This window comes from Salvelinus fontinalis, chromosome 33 (assembly GCF_029448725.1).
Source record: "Salvelinus fontinalis isolate EN_2023a chromosome 33, ASM2944872v1, whole genome shotgun sequence".
Taxonomy (NCBI): Eukaryota; Metazoa; Chordata; class Actinopteri; order Salmoniformes; family Salmonidae; genus Salvelinus; species Salvelinus fontinalis.
In genome coordinates this window covers 43,042,255-43,062,061 of record NC_074697.1, presented here as the reverse complement: position 1 = coordinate 43,062,061, position 19,807 = coordinate 43,042,255, and the positions used below count along the sequence as shown (strand labels likewise).

Sequence of the window (19,807 nt, the reverse complement as noted above, 5' to 3'; positions counted from 1 at the left end):
GTGATGTACAGAGAGGGCTTTACACAAGGAGGAAATACGATACTTTCCGTTCTAACTGGGAGTAAGGTCATAGCAATGAAATCATGCATAGAGCTGGGACGGCCTTTTAAAGCAAGCTACAGCATTGTTTTCTCCAGCACAGCAATGTCTGACAGTAAGCCTGCTTGCACTGAGTATAAGAAGCAGCAGAACTGCCTGCGTTCTGCGTTGACCCAGATTCCCAATAAAGCCAAGACTGACCTCATTTTGATTGGGATGGGTCTACTTTTAACCAGCCTCAATTAATAATGGAATGAATAAATAATATCAAACACAAACGGGTTCTGCTGCTGCACATGAACCCTCATGCAAACTACACAACACAAGTAGACACACACAAATACAACAAATACACACACAGACAGGTGGACATACATACATACATACATACATACTGTATATCCATATAAACATCTCATAAACAGTAAACACACGCCTTTCATACACAGAGGCTCACTTTTATACATAGAAATGATTTCTAATTGTCTCTGTCTTTAATAATTTGTCATACAGATTTGCCTGTATCATGGCTAGTCCCAGTCGCTCAGATGATAAACCTGCATGCAGCCCGTACTAATCAAGCATGATGACTGTGCACAGTTGCTCGGCTACTCCTGTCTAGAGAATCAGCACGCATTCTACATCGATCTCTGATAGGTAACATAAAACCACTTGCTCTAACCCTGTCAGATAAATTTCCCCGACGCTGTCAGAAAATAGCCTGGTCAGGCTGGGACACAAGATCCTCAGATTGAATTCGTATGTTTTGTGAGAAGAGGCTTTATGCTAAACTGTCGTGAGTTTTAAATAATTGTCTGATACATCCCAGTGAGGACTGTGGATGGATTGATTTAAATGAGCATAGACCTGAAAGAGGTGCGATCCGCCCTAAGCAGATGTTAGGCATCAGGATTGTGGTTCCTGGTTGCCAAGGGTCTTTGTTTTCTTTCCTCTCACACAACAAAAACAGGGACACATCCCAGCAGCTACAATTTCTGCCGGAACACAGGCATTTCCCCTCACTTGTCATTGCATAAGACTCGAAGGGATACGTCAAGATGTTGGCAATGAGACCCGTTATCTACTTGTGGATACCATTTTTATGTCCCTGCGAGGAGTTTGAAGGAAGTTGCTAACTAGTGCTAGCGCAATTGGTAACTAGCATGCTAGTTAGCGTTGGCTTGCAAAACTACCTCTGACTTCCTTCTTACTGGACACAGAGAGATGAAAACGGTATCCATGAGTTCCTGACTGGGGAAGTAGATAAATGGCCTCATTGCCAAAATCCCAAAGTGCCCCTTTAATGGAGGAAAATCAGTCACATTTTCTATGTGTGTGTGTGTGTGTGTGTGTGTGTGTGTGTGTGTTTTTAATGCATGTTTGTGTATGCGTGCGTATGTGTGTTTTAGAGAAATGCTTCCAACTCACCACTCCCAATGTGTTCTATTGGGAAAACAACAAAGTGAGCCAGCTAGGTCAGAATACATCCCACATGTCTTACTCCTAGTATGCTTGGCGTTGGATCAGTGTCATTCGTTCGAGGGTGTGTGTGTGTGTGTGTGTGTCATTATGTGTGTATGTAAGGGGTAGCTACAATAAATAATGAATAGGCATCTGACATAATAAACTAGTTTGTAAACACAGCAATCTGTTGCTAGAGGCTCCCAGTAGTCCTGGAGCCCAGAATAGGCTCCATCAGCCTGGACGGTTCAAATCTGGGGATCTGGTGTCGGCGGCTGGGTGGGCTGCTGGGCTAGGCTAAAGCAATGGGGTGTTGGAAAAATGCTATTCACTTAAGCTAGGGAGATTGTGTGGGGGAGCGGGCCTTGGTCTCAACCTCCACTCCTTTTGTTCAAGTTAAATCTCCAAACCAGTTAGTGGACAAACACCTGTCTTTGTTCTATATGGGAGCTACTCTGAGTCAACCCTAGAACATGAATAAGACAAAATAAAAAGTATTTCACATCTGTAGCCATTCTGTTGTCTGGGAGTGTTTTCAAGGTCACCAGTTAATCTGTATGAACCTCCTAGTGGCTGTCCTCTGTTTCTTATGTAGCCAGGCGCTTAATGTGTTTTGGTTTTGTCTAACCAGTGTGTAGCCTTTTCAAAATGTCCCCCCTTCTTGTGTCCACTTTTGAGCCTTTCCGGACACGGCTATCTGAACTACGCTAATGCCCATACTGAGTGGCGCTCCTTCTCCAGCGCGTGAGTGTGTGAAAGGCGCTGTGCATTGTTCGTCGAGCACGGCTGTTTCGAGAGGGGGCTAGATCTTCCCCTCTGCATCGCTCTTTTCATCGCTCTCATCCATATTCATCGCGAGGCCTCTCCTCCACTCAGCAACCCTCTGGAGGAGACAGGCGACTCCTGCGCCCAATTGTAAGCCACCATTTCACCCGCCCCAACCCAAACCCCGCCCTATACAATGGGATTTTTTTTTTCTTTGACGCAGTGCTAAAAAATAAAAAAAACAGATGATGAAGTAGAAGAAGCAGCTCCCCCTTCATGTTCATGGTAATCGATGGGCAGACACGGCTGCATGCGGTTGCTGGGGGTAGGTAGTCAATGGCAGCTGGCGATTGATGAGGAGGTGGGTGGAGGTGGAGAAGAGGGAGCAGTCGTGATGGGCTGAAGGAGAGCCCTGATTAGCATGGATGGAGAGAAAGAGAGCGCCGTGCTGCCTAGAAACGCTCAGCTGAAAAACAGCCATGCCGCAGACAAGTGTTTCGGCTACAACAGCCCGGGCTAACACACACTGGGTGGCTACGAGATTGGTAGGCGATGGGCAAAGCTTATATTTGCTCTTTGTTCATAGTGCTCCTTCAACATCATTGACATATCAATTTGCAAATGTTTATGCAAAGCCTCTATAAAAACCAGCTCTGCTCTCTTTTGGGGTTTTTCACTTTGTGAAAGTGTGACGCACTCTCCTCAGCACCAACGGTTCGATCCAGGGAAGGTAAGTCACTTAAGCATGCGTGAGAGGCGCTCAGCTCCGGAGGGGAAAGCAACACAAAACACTAGCGATGCGATCGATAACATCAAAGGCCCTGTCCTATAGACCGACAGCTCAGTGCTGTGTATGGTATCTGCCAGAGGGGGGAGGGTTGGGGAATCATCCCCCCCCCCCCCCCCTCCCATCATTAGCTCGTCTGGGTCCTCGTCATCCTCGCACCCCCTCTCTGTCCCCCCTCCCCGGACTTATTCACAGCCTCCTCACGTCATTTGGCAAGGGCATTAAAAGGCCTCCTCACCACTATCCACTAAAGCCACTTTGGTGCCAGTCCATCCATTTACGAAATTACTTCCAACATATCTTATTATAGTGGACAGAGGGGAATATAATGTTTTTATATATAAGAGGGGAGTTGGGCTGAAGTCCTATCTTAATATGCGTCCCATGGGTATGCAGTGGGAGCAAGTCAAGCATCTGGATTGTAAAATAAATCAACCCAAGTCAGTGATTTTTCCCCTGATAAGAATGTCACCTTTATGTAACATATAATCATGATTTACAGCCTCTATAGGCTACAGCACAAAGCACTCTCAGACAAAGATGAACATTCAGCAGAGTAGACAATATTTAGAGAACACAACATTCATTGAGGTTGAACTATGTCTAATCCACTTTATCATCATTCCCAATCAATCCCCCCTTTAACAATTTCATGCAAAAGGAGTGAAGGTGATCATGTTAATTATGAAATTATAAACAGCCAATTGAATATACACAATATATCCAATAGATATGCAAATATTATAAATATGATAACTTGTTAAATTCCATAAATATGAATAGCATGGCAAAATAAGCATGGCAGTTTAACATGAAAATGGATGCTATGGACTTAATTATATAAAACTTAAAACATATGCCTATATTCTTTTACAGATGATATGCTTATAATCCAAGCTTCCATGATAGTCCATATACATAAGATGCTCATGAATTGAGATATCTTTAGCTCAATAAAAGATGTAGGCCGAAAATGTGAAATCAGATTTAAAGGTTTTCCAAAATAGTTTCAGAAAAGATTGGGTTATTGTAGTCTGCAGACTATTTTTGCCTTTCTTTAGGAACTATTCATATCACTGTCAAACTGCTATAGTAATATTGTAATTTAGTAAGCGAATAGCAAAAGAAAGAAGAATAAAAACAAAATCAAAGTGTCTCTCTTACCATGTGCCTCAGAGTGTGATTCCTGGTGAGGGAATACAATGCCTTCAGTTTCAAAAAGGGGCTGCAGGAAGGCCACTATACAGGAAGAGGAAGCACATGGTGTGTGTGTGGCAAAACTAACGTTATCACAAATTATTATGAGGTCCTGTACCCCCCTGTAACTAGCTTCAATGTCCTGAAGTCTACTACTGGTTCTGTTTAACCACAAACAACCTGCACGAGGCCTGTTGATTAAGCTATTGGGCTCCAATATGGACAGGCCGCCAGCTAGCCTACATACAGTTTCAATGGTTGCTCTGCTATAGAACACAGTCAATCACTTTGGGGTATCATGATCATGAGGGTATTGTTTAGAAAGGTCTCAGTAAAGCTTTAGTTAACCATTTCTGAATGTTTGTGTGTGATGCAAATATTAAAACATCAAGCTATTGAAGTGGTTGGTAACACTGAACTCGATATAACCGACTGCTATAACGCTTCACTACTTTTTAAGCATGTACGAGCCTTTATAATGTATTCTTATTAAGCTCGTATCTTTGCAGGATATTGCTCTTTATATAATTTCAGAGAAAGCAATTCCAATGTGTAAACAAAAACAATCTCATTGAGTAGATGTGTGTGTGTAAATATTTTGACCGGGCGTCTGTTGACTACAATACTCCATGGGAAAGTGTGGCTACTGTACTCTAGCTGTTCTCATAATCACAGACATTTCATTTGGTCAAATGGATGAGATGTGTGTGTTGGTAATGTCTCCCAAGAGCGCTGCATGGTTTTTAGATATGTGCAGCTGTGCATCGATTCCTTTTAACAAAGCTGTCTCACTTAATTTCCTTGGCAGCGTTTAATCATCGCAATGCATTATGGGAAAGCACTTTTTTTGGTCACTTTATGCTTATTTCTGGTTGTAAACAATATCATGATGTTGTTACGTGTGTGGTAGGTAGGTGTGCCACACTAAAATGCCTTTTCTAAAACAATTTTTTTTTACCTTCAAAAATGTTTTGTAGGCCTATCAAAAGTCCACGAAGACAGGATAAGTAAATACTAATGGTATAGTAATAATGCCAGAAGAGGATGATAATCCTTGGTGCATGACAGCATGTACACAAAAACCAAATTGTGATTACCTACGGTGACATCCATGTTTGATCCAACCAGTGAACATAATTATGATTGGAATGTATTCAATGGCAATGTAGCCTTTCTTTTAATGCGAGTTGCAGTATTTTTAATGCTACAATGACAATGATGCATAAGCAGTGAATGCATAATAGCAGATGACAATGTTGCACTGAAATGGCGACATATACTGTAAACTCCCGTATTAAGGCCTACTACTAATGGTGTCTGCATGAATGTTACTGTCTTCTTGAGCAATTGCACGCAAAGGGACTAGAGTAGTCTAGCCTATGTGACAGATTATCGACTATCACGTGATTACCCGTCACAAAGCAAGGGATGTGAGCGCGATCAACAATGGAATGTTTTTCAGTTGTTTGTAGTTTCGAGACTGTGTTGTTATTTTGTACATCCACAATTTCCTTTAAGTAAAACTCAAAATGGGTGAACTAAAATATGAATGAAATAACCCTTTTAGGTTCAAGATAAGACCTTTTTTTACTACGAGTGTACATGAGACCTGAGGGTTCCCTCCAAATCAGCACCCTCTCACTCACCCCCTTCATTGTACTCATTCCATCAACACAAAGGATTTTCCTTATTTTCTAAATAGATGCAATGAAAAAAGACTACAACAAGATGCAATATATTTCAAATGTTGCTTTATACATCACTAAATAACACTACATTTACATTACATTTAAGTCATTTCGCTGACGCTCTTATCCAGAGCGACTTACATTTTACCTTTTTATTTTTTATTTAACTAGGCAAGTCAGTTAAGAATAAACTCTTATTTTCCATGACGGCCTAGGAACAGTGGGTTAACTGCCTTGTTCAGGGGCAGAACGACAGATTTGTACCTTGTCAGCTCGGGGATTTGAACTTGCAACCTTTCGGTTACTAGCCCAACGCTCTAACCACTAGGCTACCCTAGTGGTTAATAACACTAGTTTTAGTGTTGTGTTGAGCCATGCTACACATCAAGATGATAATCAGATAATCAACCTGCCATCCTTTCCCTTTTTCGGTGCTACCCCAGTGTGCGCATAAAGATAACCTGGATTCACACATTCGAGATAATCCCTCGCATCCCCATCTTTTACTTACCTCCCGTGTTTGTGCGTTTAGTGCTGCTAGCCTCGGTTGGGGTCTCCAGTGGTCTTTTACGCGAATCAGGGGGATCCGACTCCATGTGCGGCTGTTGATTGTGATGGTGGGGATTCAAGAAAACCCCGTTTTGTTGTACTGCCCCGCCGGCCATCATTTTTAAAGTAGGTTGGGTGAAAATGCGTTTATCCCTTTATGCAACGTAGCCTATTGAAAAAAAATATTTAAATATTGACGAAGCGATTCAAGAATCGAAAATGCGTATAGTCTTGCGAATGAAATATCTTGCGCGTTATCCTCGCCTTTTCAGAGAACACCGAGATGCTACGCAGAGTATGGGTTATTTGTTCTAACGGAGGAAGACTATGCTTGCGCTGCGTATGGAACGTAACCTCAACAAAAATCCAATGAACAGATAAATGATGTCCCGTTCCAGATACTATAAACGTGTTGTAGAAAGTAGGCTAATTTAATCTTCCAATAATTTCTTCATGTGTGTTATTTCACTCCACGGCAATAAAGCGCGTATTCCTATCAGGCAATGGAGACCGATGGCGCTCCTCTCTGTATTGCGGTTAGGCAATGGTCAACAAAATAAAAGATCAAAACAAAAATATACAGACGACAAAGAGGTTAAATAAGTAAAGGGAAAGGAAAAGTGCTGAAATAAAAATATGGTGTTCTATCCGGTCTTCCTTTCGTGCATGAAGACACCCTGCAGTTCGATTTTGGAGGGCAAGGGGTGGGTTTTCAGGAGGGTCCAAAGGGAAGAGAATGCCGAGAATGGATACAAAGCTAGAGGGAGATGCGAATTGTTTGTAGTCTCTCAGGAAAGATGCTGCAATCTTTCGTTCAGAGCATCCCTTCGCTGACTGACTGTAGGAGCGCAGGGTATCGGGTGACGTCACGAGGATCAGAATCATCCCTGTCAAATGTTGTGAAAACGAGCCGCCCCTCTCGAAACGCGATTGGATGAACTGATTTTCTCCGGCAAACAGAGTATAAAATAAATGTCACATGATAAAGAAAGAGGAGGTGTCGGGGACAACTAGGTCATTGCTAGAAGGGATACAGATTTTGTCAAATTAACGTCAAAAGTTGATTCTTTTTTTTTGCATTTTAGCTAAACCTAACTCTTTTCCTAAACTTAACCTAATTGTCCTAACCTGCTACGTAAGTTCTAACTTGCTATGAAAAGTCAAATCTGACAAAAGCTGTATCCCATCTAGTGAAAACCGGACAACTAACCGAGGGTCGATGCACAGGAAGATGTACAGGAAGATGTAAATCTAGGCTGATTTGGAGCCGTAACTTCTAACGGCGCTCCACAGTGTCTCATTCACTGGAATTCTTATCGTGCACATTTTATGAAAATAAAAACAGCCACGATGAAGTGGCTTAGACATAGAATACTATTATTATTATTATTAATATTGCCTATTAGGGTAGGCCTAATTATTATGTTATTCGCCTATCTTATAGTGTAGACCTACAGCCCATAATTGCCATAACAGGGTTGACTAAATAGTTATACATAATTACACCCCTTAACTAATTCTAAAATAAACCTTTTTCAAAAACTGCTATACCTATAGGAAAGGAAACTTGGAATATATAGTAGGCTACTACCTGTGTGGAATCCAGCCATCTCCGTGTGGAAGAAACCAAATGGAGGTGATCCTCCGTGCGCGCGAACACTCTGAGCCGGGCTTTACTGCCTCTGTCACACACATACACACTTGCCGGCACACACCCTCTCTCCCTGTCCCTGTCCAGTCCTAGACAGATGCTGAGCGCCCCTCGTGCTCCTCTAGATTCTCGTCAAGGTGACATTACGTCGACCGTGGCCTACACACAAGCAGGGATCTCACACGATTTCACATTGCTGTGAAATTCTCAGCGTTGAGCCATCTCGGTTTTCTCAGAGAATACGCCGCTTGATGTGTAGAAATACGTGGCAAATCCAAGGCAGATGTATAAAAACATTTTAATGCACCGCCAGAGTTCGGATAAGAAACAATTGCGCAGTATCCCACTTTCTTTTAGCCCATGTTGTGGACCTATACTGTTCAGCTATATTTTTAGTGGTTGCCTGCTACAGTAATATCGAAAATATAAAGTAGCCTAGCCCATAAGCTATTTTTACAATGAGGCATAGTAAGAACATTCTTAGGGTTTTATACGCAGGATGTATAGGAGCTAACAGCTGTTGTAGCCTAGACTATTCTGAAGCTTATCTGGTGTAAAGTTTCCTAGATTGCTTAATAAAAAATGTAGGATACTATTTGTACCTGTTGCTAGAAAGGCTGATTATTCTGGCGATGCACAGCACAACATATGGTATACATGTATGATATGAAATATGACAAGGTTTCAATTGGTTCCTCATCTCCGGGGCGGACAAGCACCAGAAATCGGTTCTGGCATTTCTAACACACCATTTTCCCCCCTTGAGGCCCACACCAGAATATTTAACTCCTTGAGGCCCCCATTATTAGCCAGATAATTATAATTTTGCTTCAATGAAAATGAGGGGGTTGCGGTATACACACACACAAGCTAAGGAACTGCAGTTCTCTTTGATTACCATGGAGAAAGAAAAGTACTCTTTACAGCTGTGACCCTTTGGCATTATTCAAAACTCTGGACTGTCTAGGCAGGCAGCAAGGCTGACTATAGCTGAGCCCAGTGCCGGCCCTAGGCATAGGTGACATAAGCGGTCACTTAGGGCCCCCGTCGAAGCTCACATCCACTGCAAATGTACTTTCTATACCTGTGATATGTGGTTGTCCCATCTAGCTATTTTAAGATGAATGCACTAACTTTAAGTCTGCTAAATTACTAAAATGTCACTCCCCCCATACAAAATGTGTAGAATTGCAGGAAACTTGCTTTAAAACTGCAACATTTTCTCTACGCTCCATTGCAAAATGTGTAGAACAGTAGGAAATCAACTTTCGAAATTAAATCTCTCCACTTTAAAGCGGTGGTGCACTAAAATATTTTGGCCGATAGGTGGGAGGCCCCCCAACCAGGGACCCTAAAAGGCTAGGGCCGGCCCTGTCTGAGCCTACTGAATCGCAGATGGAGCCTGTTGGATTGGCTCCCCATGTGGTAACTAGGGTGAGGAAGCAAGATTGGACTGTGAATGTTATGTTTTCTCATTATTGTTTTCACATTTAGATTTTTGATTTAGTTTTTTAGACCAAAAAAAATCCAAATGATATGCTGTGGACTTTTGATTTTGACACACAGGTTTCAAACAATAATGCAATATCAATCAAATAAATCACATTTTATATGTGTCCGCACATTTTAAGTCATAGGTCACAATAGAAGTCCCCCTAAAGAAAAGTGTCAGGCCACAATGCCATGAGAGCACAGCAGGTCCAATAGAGGGGCAGATGAGACTGGAAGAATCTTTAACATAGCATGGTCTGGTACAAAGGCTCCCCTGAGAAGGGGAGAATAACAGAGATAAGAAATATGCAATAAGGAAAAGCTAAAATGCTGTGTACAGGAGGACCACATAAATAACAAAACAAGTGCAAACATTGGACAAGGCAATTAGAACGATAGTAAACTATCAGGGGGTTGATAGAGATCGTTCATGTAACAATGGCAACTAGATCCAATGCCACCATTAAAATAACTGTTTTTTTCAGAGTGATTTGGCACGTATTATGTGTAGGTAAAGCCACCAATATCAGAATTTTCCCATCAAAGCATTGTATTCATCTGGTAATTCTGGACAGATGGCCCGGGGTAAAACCCTCCATTCCAGCAATATGGGTTTATGAGCTTTCACATAAACCCATCCTTCTGTGCTAGAAGTAAAAGGCTAAAGCCTGCTTGATGTAGACCAGCAGCAGATGATTCTCCATGCATAACCCCCATCCCATTGTTTGGAGGGATCCCCATCTGCCCCCTCCTACATGGTGTTGAGACTACTGTTCCCTCCTGACCTGCAGCATGAAAGGAGCTGGTCAAATAGCCACATCTGGTGTGATCATCTTTATGTTATTTAAGTTATTCAAGTCTCCATTATGTACTTTTATTATTTATTATCATCATTATTATTAATAATAATAATAATTGTATTATTCAACTACATGAAAATTAGGTCAAAGTTGTATGCAAGAGTTTTATTATTAAATCGTATTGTTATTTACTGTTATGTTTTGTAGATATATTTCATATTTTTTCTGGATCCTTGATCCAAAAAAGAACTGTGTTAGAATCTACAAACCCTCATCATTTTGCACTATAGGCCTATCCACATTGTGATTGGTGAAAGTAAAAGTAGGCTATCGAGGTGGAACTAGGATTATTATACAATGTCACCACCTAGTGGTTAAACTGACACAGTTTATTCTACAGCTAAACTACTCTAGAGACAGTATGTAGCAGCATCCAGTTGCAGTCGCTGACAAACATGGCCCCCGACAAATGTTTTAGGCTACAGAAACTACTGCTACCGTTTTGTAAGATATATTCAAAGTACAGGTTCTAGGCCCATTTATAGGGAACATTCAGATATTTGAAAAATAACAAGCTTTGTTTATTAAAGGTTAGAGGTTTAGGTTTGCTTGTTTGAACCAGGTTAAGGCTACAGTAAAACACATTGACACAAGTACACAAATATCTCAGTTTCTTACACTGGATGGCTCTATCACTTTCAAAATGCTGCAGTGCTCACAGATTACTAATCCTGGACACCCAGAACTTGATTAAGATGCTTGATTAAGTTCTGAGACATGTTAGAAAATGTACAAACAAGAATAGTGACGTCTCCCCCGTCTCAAAGGAAACTCTCAGCCAGTATCTGAAATGTCCCCTCCTGAAGTTCAAAAAATTCCAGTGCCTGCAAAATCATTGTTTGTCCAAATGATCAGTGAGGAAAAATTGTGATTTGTCAAATGATCAATGACACTGATATAGAGAAACAAGCATACCTCCTGAACAGATTTGACCACACCCCAAACAATTGCTCACCTGAGTGTTGCACCTGAAGAGATCTAAGAGATGCTTTTATGGTTAGTGTTATCCTGGATCCTTGGGACGACCCTACCCTTACCCTAACCATAACCTTAACCATAATCCTTACCTAACGCTAACCTTAACCCTTACCTTAAAGGTGCAGTATACAGAAATCGCCCCGCCATTTCTTGATTGCTAAAAGTCTAATAGTTCGCTTAACTTCAGTTTATGTGACCGAACAAGCAGTAATTGTGTAGATACTCATTGTACCATCTAAATATTGTCTTTTCAGCTGTTTGAAGCTGGTATACAAAACCTAAAGTATTGCCACAGTTTTATTACCACAGAAGCACTAGACCACTATTTAGTGTGATTACATTTAATAGTTTTGACAAATTTGAGGGATATTTATCATTGACTTCTCCCTGGATTTATTGTGTGGCAATAGCTGCGCAGGTAAAGATGGTGACGCAGACTATCAGGCAGAAGCTGGAAAATGTAGAAAGGTGCACATGATTGTACACTAGGTGGCGCTCTTGTGTCTTTCCCTTTATCCATTTGAAATTGTTCTACAGCAACAGCTGTGTACTTGTGGTACAAGGCCAATTGTGGTACATCGACACCTATAAAACATACTGAACATTGTGTATTTGTTGTTTATTGCCGAAGTGTTGTTTTCTTTTTATCATCTAGTTTAGGGACAGCATTATAAACAAGTTATTTCTAGATGTTCCTAATACACCTTTAGAGGTATTGGTCGCTAAAGGCATTGATTCATCCTTATCATACATTTGTACATATATTTGTATATACTAGTATATTTTAAGTGTGGTCTGTTGTTGCCTGCCTAGCACAGAGACATCGTCCCCCACAGTGGATGTTGGTACATGTGATATGTTGATGGAAGACAAATAGACAGGTCTTACGATCATGTACACGATATTCTTTTACCACTCTGTGTTTATTTTTCCAACGTTATTTTCTGTTTGGATTGTGTGGGGAAAACTATCCCTGGTTTAATGCAGAATTAGGCAACCCTCGTCTCTGTCTTGGTGTCTGGATGCCTTGCATTCGCAGGCCCATCACTTCGGCCACATCTTCATTGGCTTCTTCATCTTCATTGCCGCACAATAATAAAGGATCAACAGGAGTGAAGTTCCCAAGTGAAATCCATTCTGACACATTGATTTTGGGGCAGAATTCCTGCTGATTTTACAGTGGTGAGTTTTTTTTGTTATATTCCACCCTTGGGTATCAATCACTAGATCAGGGTTTCTAAAAGAAATTCAGCTCAAGACCCAAATCAGAAATGGACCATCCTTCTGTGACACAGATCGTCCTCCAACTACCCAAATTAAGAATAAATAATTGTGATTATAGACGGATTCTCATAACTCACGGCCCACCACTCACATGCCCAAGGCCCACTTTGGTTCCCTACCCATAGCCTACGAAAACCTGTACTAGACAATCATACACGTAAGTAACTAAGGCAAAAAAAAAAACACAGATCTGTTATTAGATTGAAACTCTTGACAAACATTTTTGTTTGTAGACAATTCAATTTGATTAAGTTTGTGCTGCACACTCAAATATGTGCAAAGGATTTTGGTTGTTTGTTTTTAGTCGATTGTGTTTACTGATACCACATCTCTGCAGCACATAGCCAATTACACTCATGACCAATGGTACTGCTTGTTCTCAGTTCTCTCCAACAGACTGTTCTCTCCTTCCTGAAGTCTCCCATCACTGCGAGACCCATGAATCACGCCAATTTAATCATGAACGAAATAATGAAAGAGGATTTAATCATCACCATGCAATTGTGTTGTAAATTCACCATTGGCATTTCAAAATGTGGGAAGACAGACAGGTTTGTGCGTGTTTCTCAAGACATTGTCAATATGTAATGTACTTAAAGAGCCATTGAACACACCGATTGGCACGTGTTTTTCTGTTGCTCATTAGAAAAACGAGATTTCAGTCTTGGAGGTGTTTTTTCCGCATTTGGTTAATGATGTTTGTTCCCTACGAGACACTGAAGCCTATTCCACTTCCTCAAAATCCCCAGAATGAATGTAAGATAACTCAAGAAGTCTGTCGTAAATTTTGTAGTTGCGCAATTGTGTGCAGTGTTTCTCAAGTAAAAAAATGTGCAACATGTTTACAGGGGCTTACATTTTCAAATTCACTTTTGACATACAATTAGCCATACGAGCCAACTTCCAAAGCAAACATGTTGATGAAAGTACTTTATGTCTCAACAGTAAAACAGTCTGACCATTTCTTTGTTTAGGGATTTAGGCCAGTCGCTTGTACGCTTCGTCATCATCCACCATTCACCCTCTCTCTCTCGATCTCTCTCCCTCTGTCTGTCTCTCTCTCTCTCGCGTCGCTCTCTCTCCCTCTCTCCCTCTGTCTGTCTCTCTCCCTCCCTCTGTCTGTCTCTCAGGCTCCCCACTGGTGCAGAACACAGAGTTCTTGGAGGGTGTGTTTACAGAGAGGATGGGAATGCGGGAAACATGACCGCATCCTGAATCTGTCTCCCCTGGTCCCCCTGGACTCAACACTGTGAGACCAGCTGGAATCCTGTCTCCCCGGTGACCCAACAGTGTGACGAACCACGAGCCATCACCATGACGATGACACCAGCAGGAAGTGGGATGCGTCTTAGGGCTGACTTCCTGCTCCTTCTTTTTGGCCCATAGTCATCCCATAGACCACCAAGTTGGAGCAGCCTACACTTTGTAGCTAAGTTGGTAGAGCATGGCACTTCTAACGCCAGGACAGTGGTTTTGATTCCCGGGACCACCCATATGTACAATATATGCACGCGTGCCTGTAACTCGCTTTGGATAAACGCATCTGCTAAATGGCACATTATTATTATTATTATAGTATTACACTCCAGATGTCACTGTGGCAGAACCCTTTGAAGAACCCTTTGTGTTCCAAGTTTAAGCCTCTGTGGAAAGGGTTCTACATGGAACCCAAAAGGGTTCTTCAAGGGGTTCTACCATGGGGATAGCCCAGTGGGGAACAGTTAGGGCCTTCTATGCCTAAGGCCTAAGGATTTATAAAATAAGTGTAGTTTTTAAATGTAAATATCCTTTTCATTTCTATGTTATCTTTTCAATAATATTTCAATGATATTCTAATTATATTATTATTTTCAATGATATTCTGATCTAATCTCTTTTGTTTGCTGAAGAGAAAAAAAAGATTGAATCAGGATTTTTCTTTGGCGGTCTCTGGGGTGATAAATCTGGCTAGCTAAGTGAGCCATTGGCTAGGCCCTCAGAAGTTAGATTAAAGGTGTCTGCCATTCAAATGTATTAGGGCAGAAGCGACTCGAAAGAGTCGGAGGTTCACTCCAAAAACTCTAGTCTGCACTCAACTCCGCGGATGTAATATTGTGGTGTTGAGATATACTGTACTTGGCTAGGATAACACCTACTGCAGCTGGTAGCTAGCTAGACTGTGGGAAAACTACTATTCGCTATTGCGCAGTGACCTGTCGGCCTTTGAGAAGGTGGACGATTCCATACGTTTTTGTCCTGTCCCACCAATTACAAGTCAAAATGTGATTGGTTAATTCCACTGTCACTCCAAAATTCTGCCCTAATATAGTTGAATGGCAGATGCCTTCTATCTACAGTACAGTGACTTCAGAAAGTATTCATACACCTTGACTAATACCCCATAATGACAAAATGAAAACATGTTTTTGTCATCTTTTGCAAATGTATTGAAATTGCTAAAATATCGCTAGAGAACCATTTTTAATTCTTGCCATAGATTTTCAAGCCAATTTAAGTAAAAACTGTAACTCGGCACTCGGGAACATTCAAGGTCCTCTTGGTAAGCAATCAGTGTATATTTGGCCTTGTGTTTTAGATTATTGTCCCGCTGAAAGGTGAATTCATCTCCCAGTGTCTGGTTGAAAGCAGACTGAACCAGGTTTTCCTCTAGGATTTTGACTGTGCTTAGCTCTGTTAATTTCTTTTTTATCCTGAAATACTCCCCAGTCCTTAACAATTACAAGTATACCCATAACATGATGCAGCCACCACTATGCTTCGAAATATGGCGTGGTACTCAGTAATGTGTTGTATTGGATTGGCCCCAAACATAACACTTTGTATTCAGGACAAAAAGTTACTTGCTTTGCCACATTTTTTCCCCTAGTATTACTTAAGTGCCTTGCTACAAACAGGATGCATGTTTTGGAATATTTGTATTTTGTACAGGCTTCCTTCTTTTCGCTCTGTCAATTAGGTTAGTGTTGTGGAGTAACTATAATGTTGTTGATCCATTCTCAGAGTTCTCCTATCATGACCATTAAACTCTGTGACTGTTTTAAGGTCACCATTGGCCTCATCATGAAATCCCTTAGCGGTTTCCTTACTCTCCGGCAACTGAGTTAAGAAGGATCCCTGTATCTTTGTAGTGACTGGGTGTATTGATACACCATCCAAAGTGTAATTAATAACTTCACCATGCTCAAAGGGATATTCAATGTCTGTTTTTTTGTTGTTGCCCATCTTCTAGCAGTTGCTCTTCTTTGTGAGGCATTGGAAAACCTCCCTGGTCTTTGTGGTTTAATCTGTGTTTTAAATTCACTGCTCAATTTAGGGACCTTGCAGATAGTTTTATTAGTGGGGTAGAGAGATAAGGTAGTCATTCAAAATTATGTATAGCACTATTAGTGCACACAGAGTGAGTCAATGCAATTTCTTATGTGACTTGTTAAGCGCATTTTTTCTCCTGAAGATATTTAGGCTTGCCATAACAAAGGGGTTGAATACTTATTCACTCAAGACATTTCAGCTTTTAGTTTTTTATTAATTTGCCAACATTTCTAAAAATATATTTCCACTTTGACATTATGGGGTATTGTGTGTAGGCCAGTGATACAACAACTCAATTTAATCAATTTTCAGGCTGTAACACAACAAAATGTGAAAAAGTCAAGGGATGTGAATACTTTTTGAAGGCACTGTAGCTTCTGTTAGCCTAGCCAATGGCTGACATAGCTAGCTTGTGTTTTTGTATTCTTACGAATGGGACCTACTCTCTTATGTCCCCGTGAATGTGTTGCTTATTCTTTAACATCACGCTGTGTGTGACTGCTGTCTTTCCATTGGCCCTATGTGTTTTACAAAAATGTGCACTCTCCTACATGGAGTGCGCTGCATATTACGGTCGTTGTCCGTTCAGCATCACAAGACTGTCACACTCACATCCTTTGATGTGTCACTGTTGTCGCTTTTGGTGATAGTGGGATAGTGATGGCGTTAGGCTACCACAGGTTGTGAAAGCAGTGTGGTTGTTGTTGTAAATGTAAATGTAAATGTAATGTAAATGTTGTTGCTGGTAGCATTATCCGTGCGGATGCCATATCTGTGTAAGTGGCAGTCCGAAGCACAGCTCAGCCTCAGGCCTGTTTGATTCAGTTGGGCGCATTAATACGTGATGCTATGTTTCTGTAATTTCTCTTGATTTTTGAGTTTGTTACATGTTGTAAAAAAAAAAATCACCCCACTAGGTCCAATAGCCATGGGTTGCCATTGCGTAAAACCCTTTTAGGTTCTAGGTAGAACCTTTTTTTCTAAAAGTGTAGTGTCTGTCCTGATGTTAAATTGCTTCAAAGGTCTATGCTAATGCTATTCTACATTTGTACAAAATTATATGACATTTTGCCCATTCAGTACATTAGGTAATTCAATAGGAACCACCAAACTAGATCACAATGAAATAATTAAGCAATTTGTATTACTGGGTAAAGGATCCATTCTGATACAGTGTATGTGATATAAATAGAAAAATACATTTTCTTTTATATGTAAATCTTTTTTCATAAAATTATTCCACATTACAACTATGTAAAGAGAAGTTATCCTAGCTGGAGGTTCAGATTTCATGGAATGGATATGAATACGAAACCTTAGATTAAAATGTTTTACATCTGGTGAAAATAACCCAGTTTCCATAACTACAGCGCTGTTATCTTTTGCCAGTATCCTCTCAACAGCACGTGTTGGGAAGCAAACCCGTGTGTTTTACAGAGGATATCACAAAATACTGTGGCAAAGAAAATGATGATTGTGTGAATTGAAAAAGCGAGCGCAATGAGACAGTAATTCCATACAGTAAGAGGTTATCTGTAGCTCTGCATGAAAATTCACAATATCACACGCCACTGCTTTAAATGTTTTCACTGTGTATCACTGTGACATAGTAAACAGATTTTCATATGGAGGCCAACTATATTTTTCTTCAGAGAAAAATTACTTAATTCCATCAGAGCATATGTTGAGACCAACAGCACGGAGAAAAACACACTAAATGGAGTGTTGACTTTGACACAACACCCCAAAAGGGCCTTGGACCGTTTCGCATGACATCATGAAGGAAAGCAAAAACAGACATTGTTTTCACATTTTCCTGATCACAATCTTATCAGGCACACCTCTGACCAACCTGGACTCAAATGATTATATCACATTTGGTATGGTATGTATTAATTTGTGGATCCATTTCATATGATATGTTAGGGATTACTATTCGTACGATATGTTATGAATTGCAATTCGTACAATATGTTACAAATTTGCAATACATATGTTATGAATTCCCATTTGTTGTGGCTAACGTTAGCTAGGTGGCTAACACTAACATTAGCTAGGTTGCTAACGTTAGCTAGGCTAGGGGTTAGGGTTAGGAGTTAGGTTAAAGGGTTAAGGTTAGGGTTAGCTAACATGCTAAGTAGTTGCAAAGTAGCTAAAATATACTAAGTGGTTGTTGCTAATTAGCTAAAATACTCAAGTTGTCCATGATGAGATTCGAACATGCAACCTTTGGTTTGCTAGACGTTCACATTATATGGCAACCCATCCACATCAACCAACCACCCTCCTTTTGTTTGTGGGCTCTATTTCTTTTATGCCGACTGTTTTTCTTCGGCCCTGCGCCTCACTAAAGGATGTGCGTTTGATGACACTTTAATACCATACCAAACATAAAATATTATACTAATTTGAGTGGCCATGATTTTCGTTTACTATGTTATGACTAGTCTATGAGACCAGGCTGCTCTGACAGTGTGTCCTACTGTACCATACAAATTAATGGCTTAATTTGGGTAAAAGCTTACAGTAATTTCAAGCTTGGGTTCCTCAGAGTAATATAGTATACCAATTATCATATGCATGACAATCCCAAATACAGTAGTAATACACGACAAAGATCAGTATTCACAGTGTTAGTTATTTCTGATTGATATAGGACAACTGGGGTACACTAACACCTTGTCTTATCACTGAGGATATCAATCAAATGAAATGCCTCTGTAGATTGTATTTTATATCAGTGTCCAGCCAGTGATTTGGTTTGTGGGAAATGTGAAATGAGATTTCAGTTCTGAATAAACATGGGTTTATGATGCCAATGAATTAGCAATGGAAGACCTTGTTTCTGCAGTTTGTGTTTTATCTGTAGGTTGGCAGGACGCATTGGAGAGACCTGTTTGTGGTAAAATGATTTGAAAGCAATGCAGCGGGATTTGTTCTGCCAATTCTAAGCGGTGCTCACTAAAGCAAAGGGTGGGCTGTCATGCTAAGATTACACAAGTGTAATAATACAGAAATGACTGTTTCGGTTACAGCATGGCCATTATTAAATCTGATTAAGAGGCCTACGCCAATAACAACAACAAACATCAGTGGAGTGGAATAGTCTAAGGCTGTGATATTTTACTGGTCGTTCGTTCCCGGAGTATTTTTGTGACAAGAGCTCCTTTAGAAATAACATTTTGTACAGACTAGTGTATGTCACTTGCTTACACCTCCTCCTGAAGTTTCCACAATTAGATGATTCAAAATCAATTTTAAGACATAGCTTAATCTAATTTAAACACTCATTCGTATTACCATATTGACTTAACAAAGTAGGTCACCAGGCTCGCTTTAAACCCATTCATATCAATGAAAACATAACCTGCCTCTCGGAGATAAGACGCCCATTGTATTTGAACTATTGACCTTAATCGTTTCCACGTCATTGAGCAAAACCATTAAAACCACGGAGGCAGAGTGAGAGGCTGCAGATGGCCTCAATCTGATCTGGGAAACACTTGACTGGCAGAGCTGTGATCACCTCTGATTAGGAATCTCACTGGCTCATTAGCAGGTAAGCGGTGATGATGAGGGTGATAATCGCCTTGCCCTGCTTACTTTAAATAGGCACATCATGCAGGTCTTGCAACGCCAATGTAGGGTAGCCCTGGATGTATTTATTTTTATTTCACCTTCATTTAACTCGCTCTGTACTGTTACCATTAGGAGGAGTTATGTCTCCCTGACATCTCAAGAGCACCCA

The 19,807-nt window shown here is 40.7% G+C and overlaps 1 protein-coding gene and 1 long non-coding RNA gene across 4 annotated transcripts in view; one reads left to right on the top strand and one right to left on the bottom strand.

The window, feature by feature from the left end:
- Positions 1-8,299, bottom strand: part of LOC129832334 (RNA-binding protein Nova-1-like) — a 55,468-nt gene extending 47,169 nt beyond the window's left edge. Inside the window, exons 1-2 of one of the 3 annotated variants that reach the window (XM_055896329.1) lie at positions 6,449-7,379; positions 4,217-4,291 (exon numbers count right to left, since the gene is read on the bottom strand). In XM_055896329.1, the coding sequence (XP_055752304.1) occupies positions 4,217-4,291; positions 6,449-6,605 (232 nt within the window). In that variant the 5' untranslated portion in view covers positions 6,606-7,379. Of the gene's footprint in view, positions 1-4,216; positions 4,292-6,448; positions 7,380-8,077 lie in introns of those variants that run through there. The other 2 variants (XM_055896331.1, XM_055896330.1) reach the window with 2 other exon arrangements.
- LOC129832336 (uncharacterized) lies at positions 2,510-18,882 on the top strand. The gene is made up of 2 exons (XR_008755907.1): positions 2,510-2,995; positions 13,881-18,882. It is a non-coding gene; the product is annotated as an uncharacterized LOC129832336 (long non-coding RNA).
- Positions 18,883-19,807: the final 925 nt, after the last annotated feature.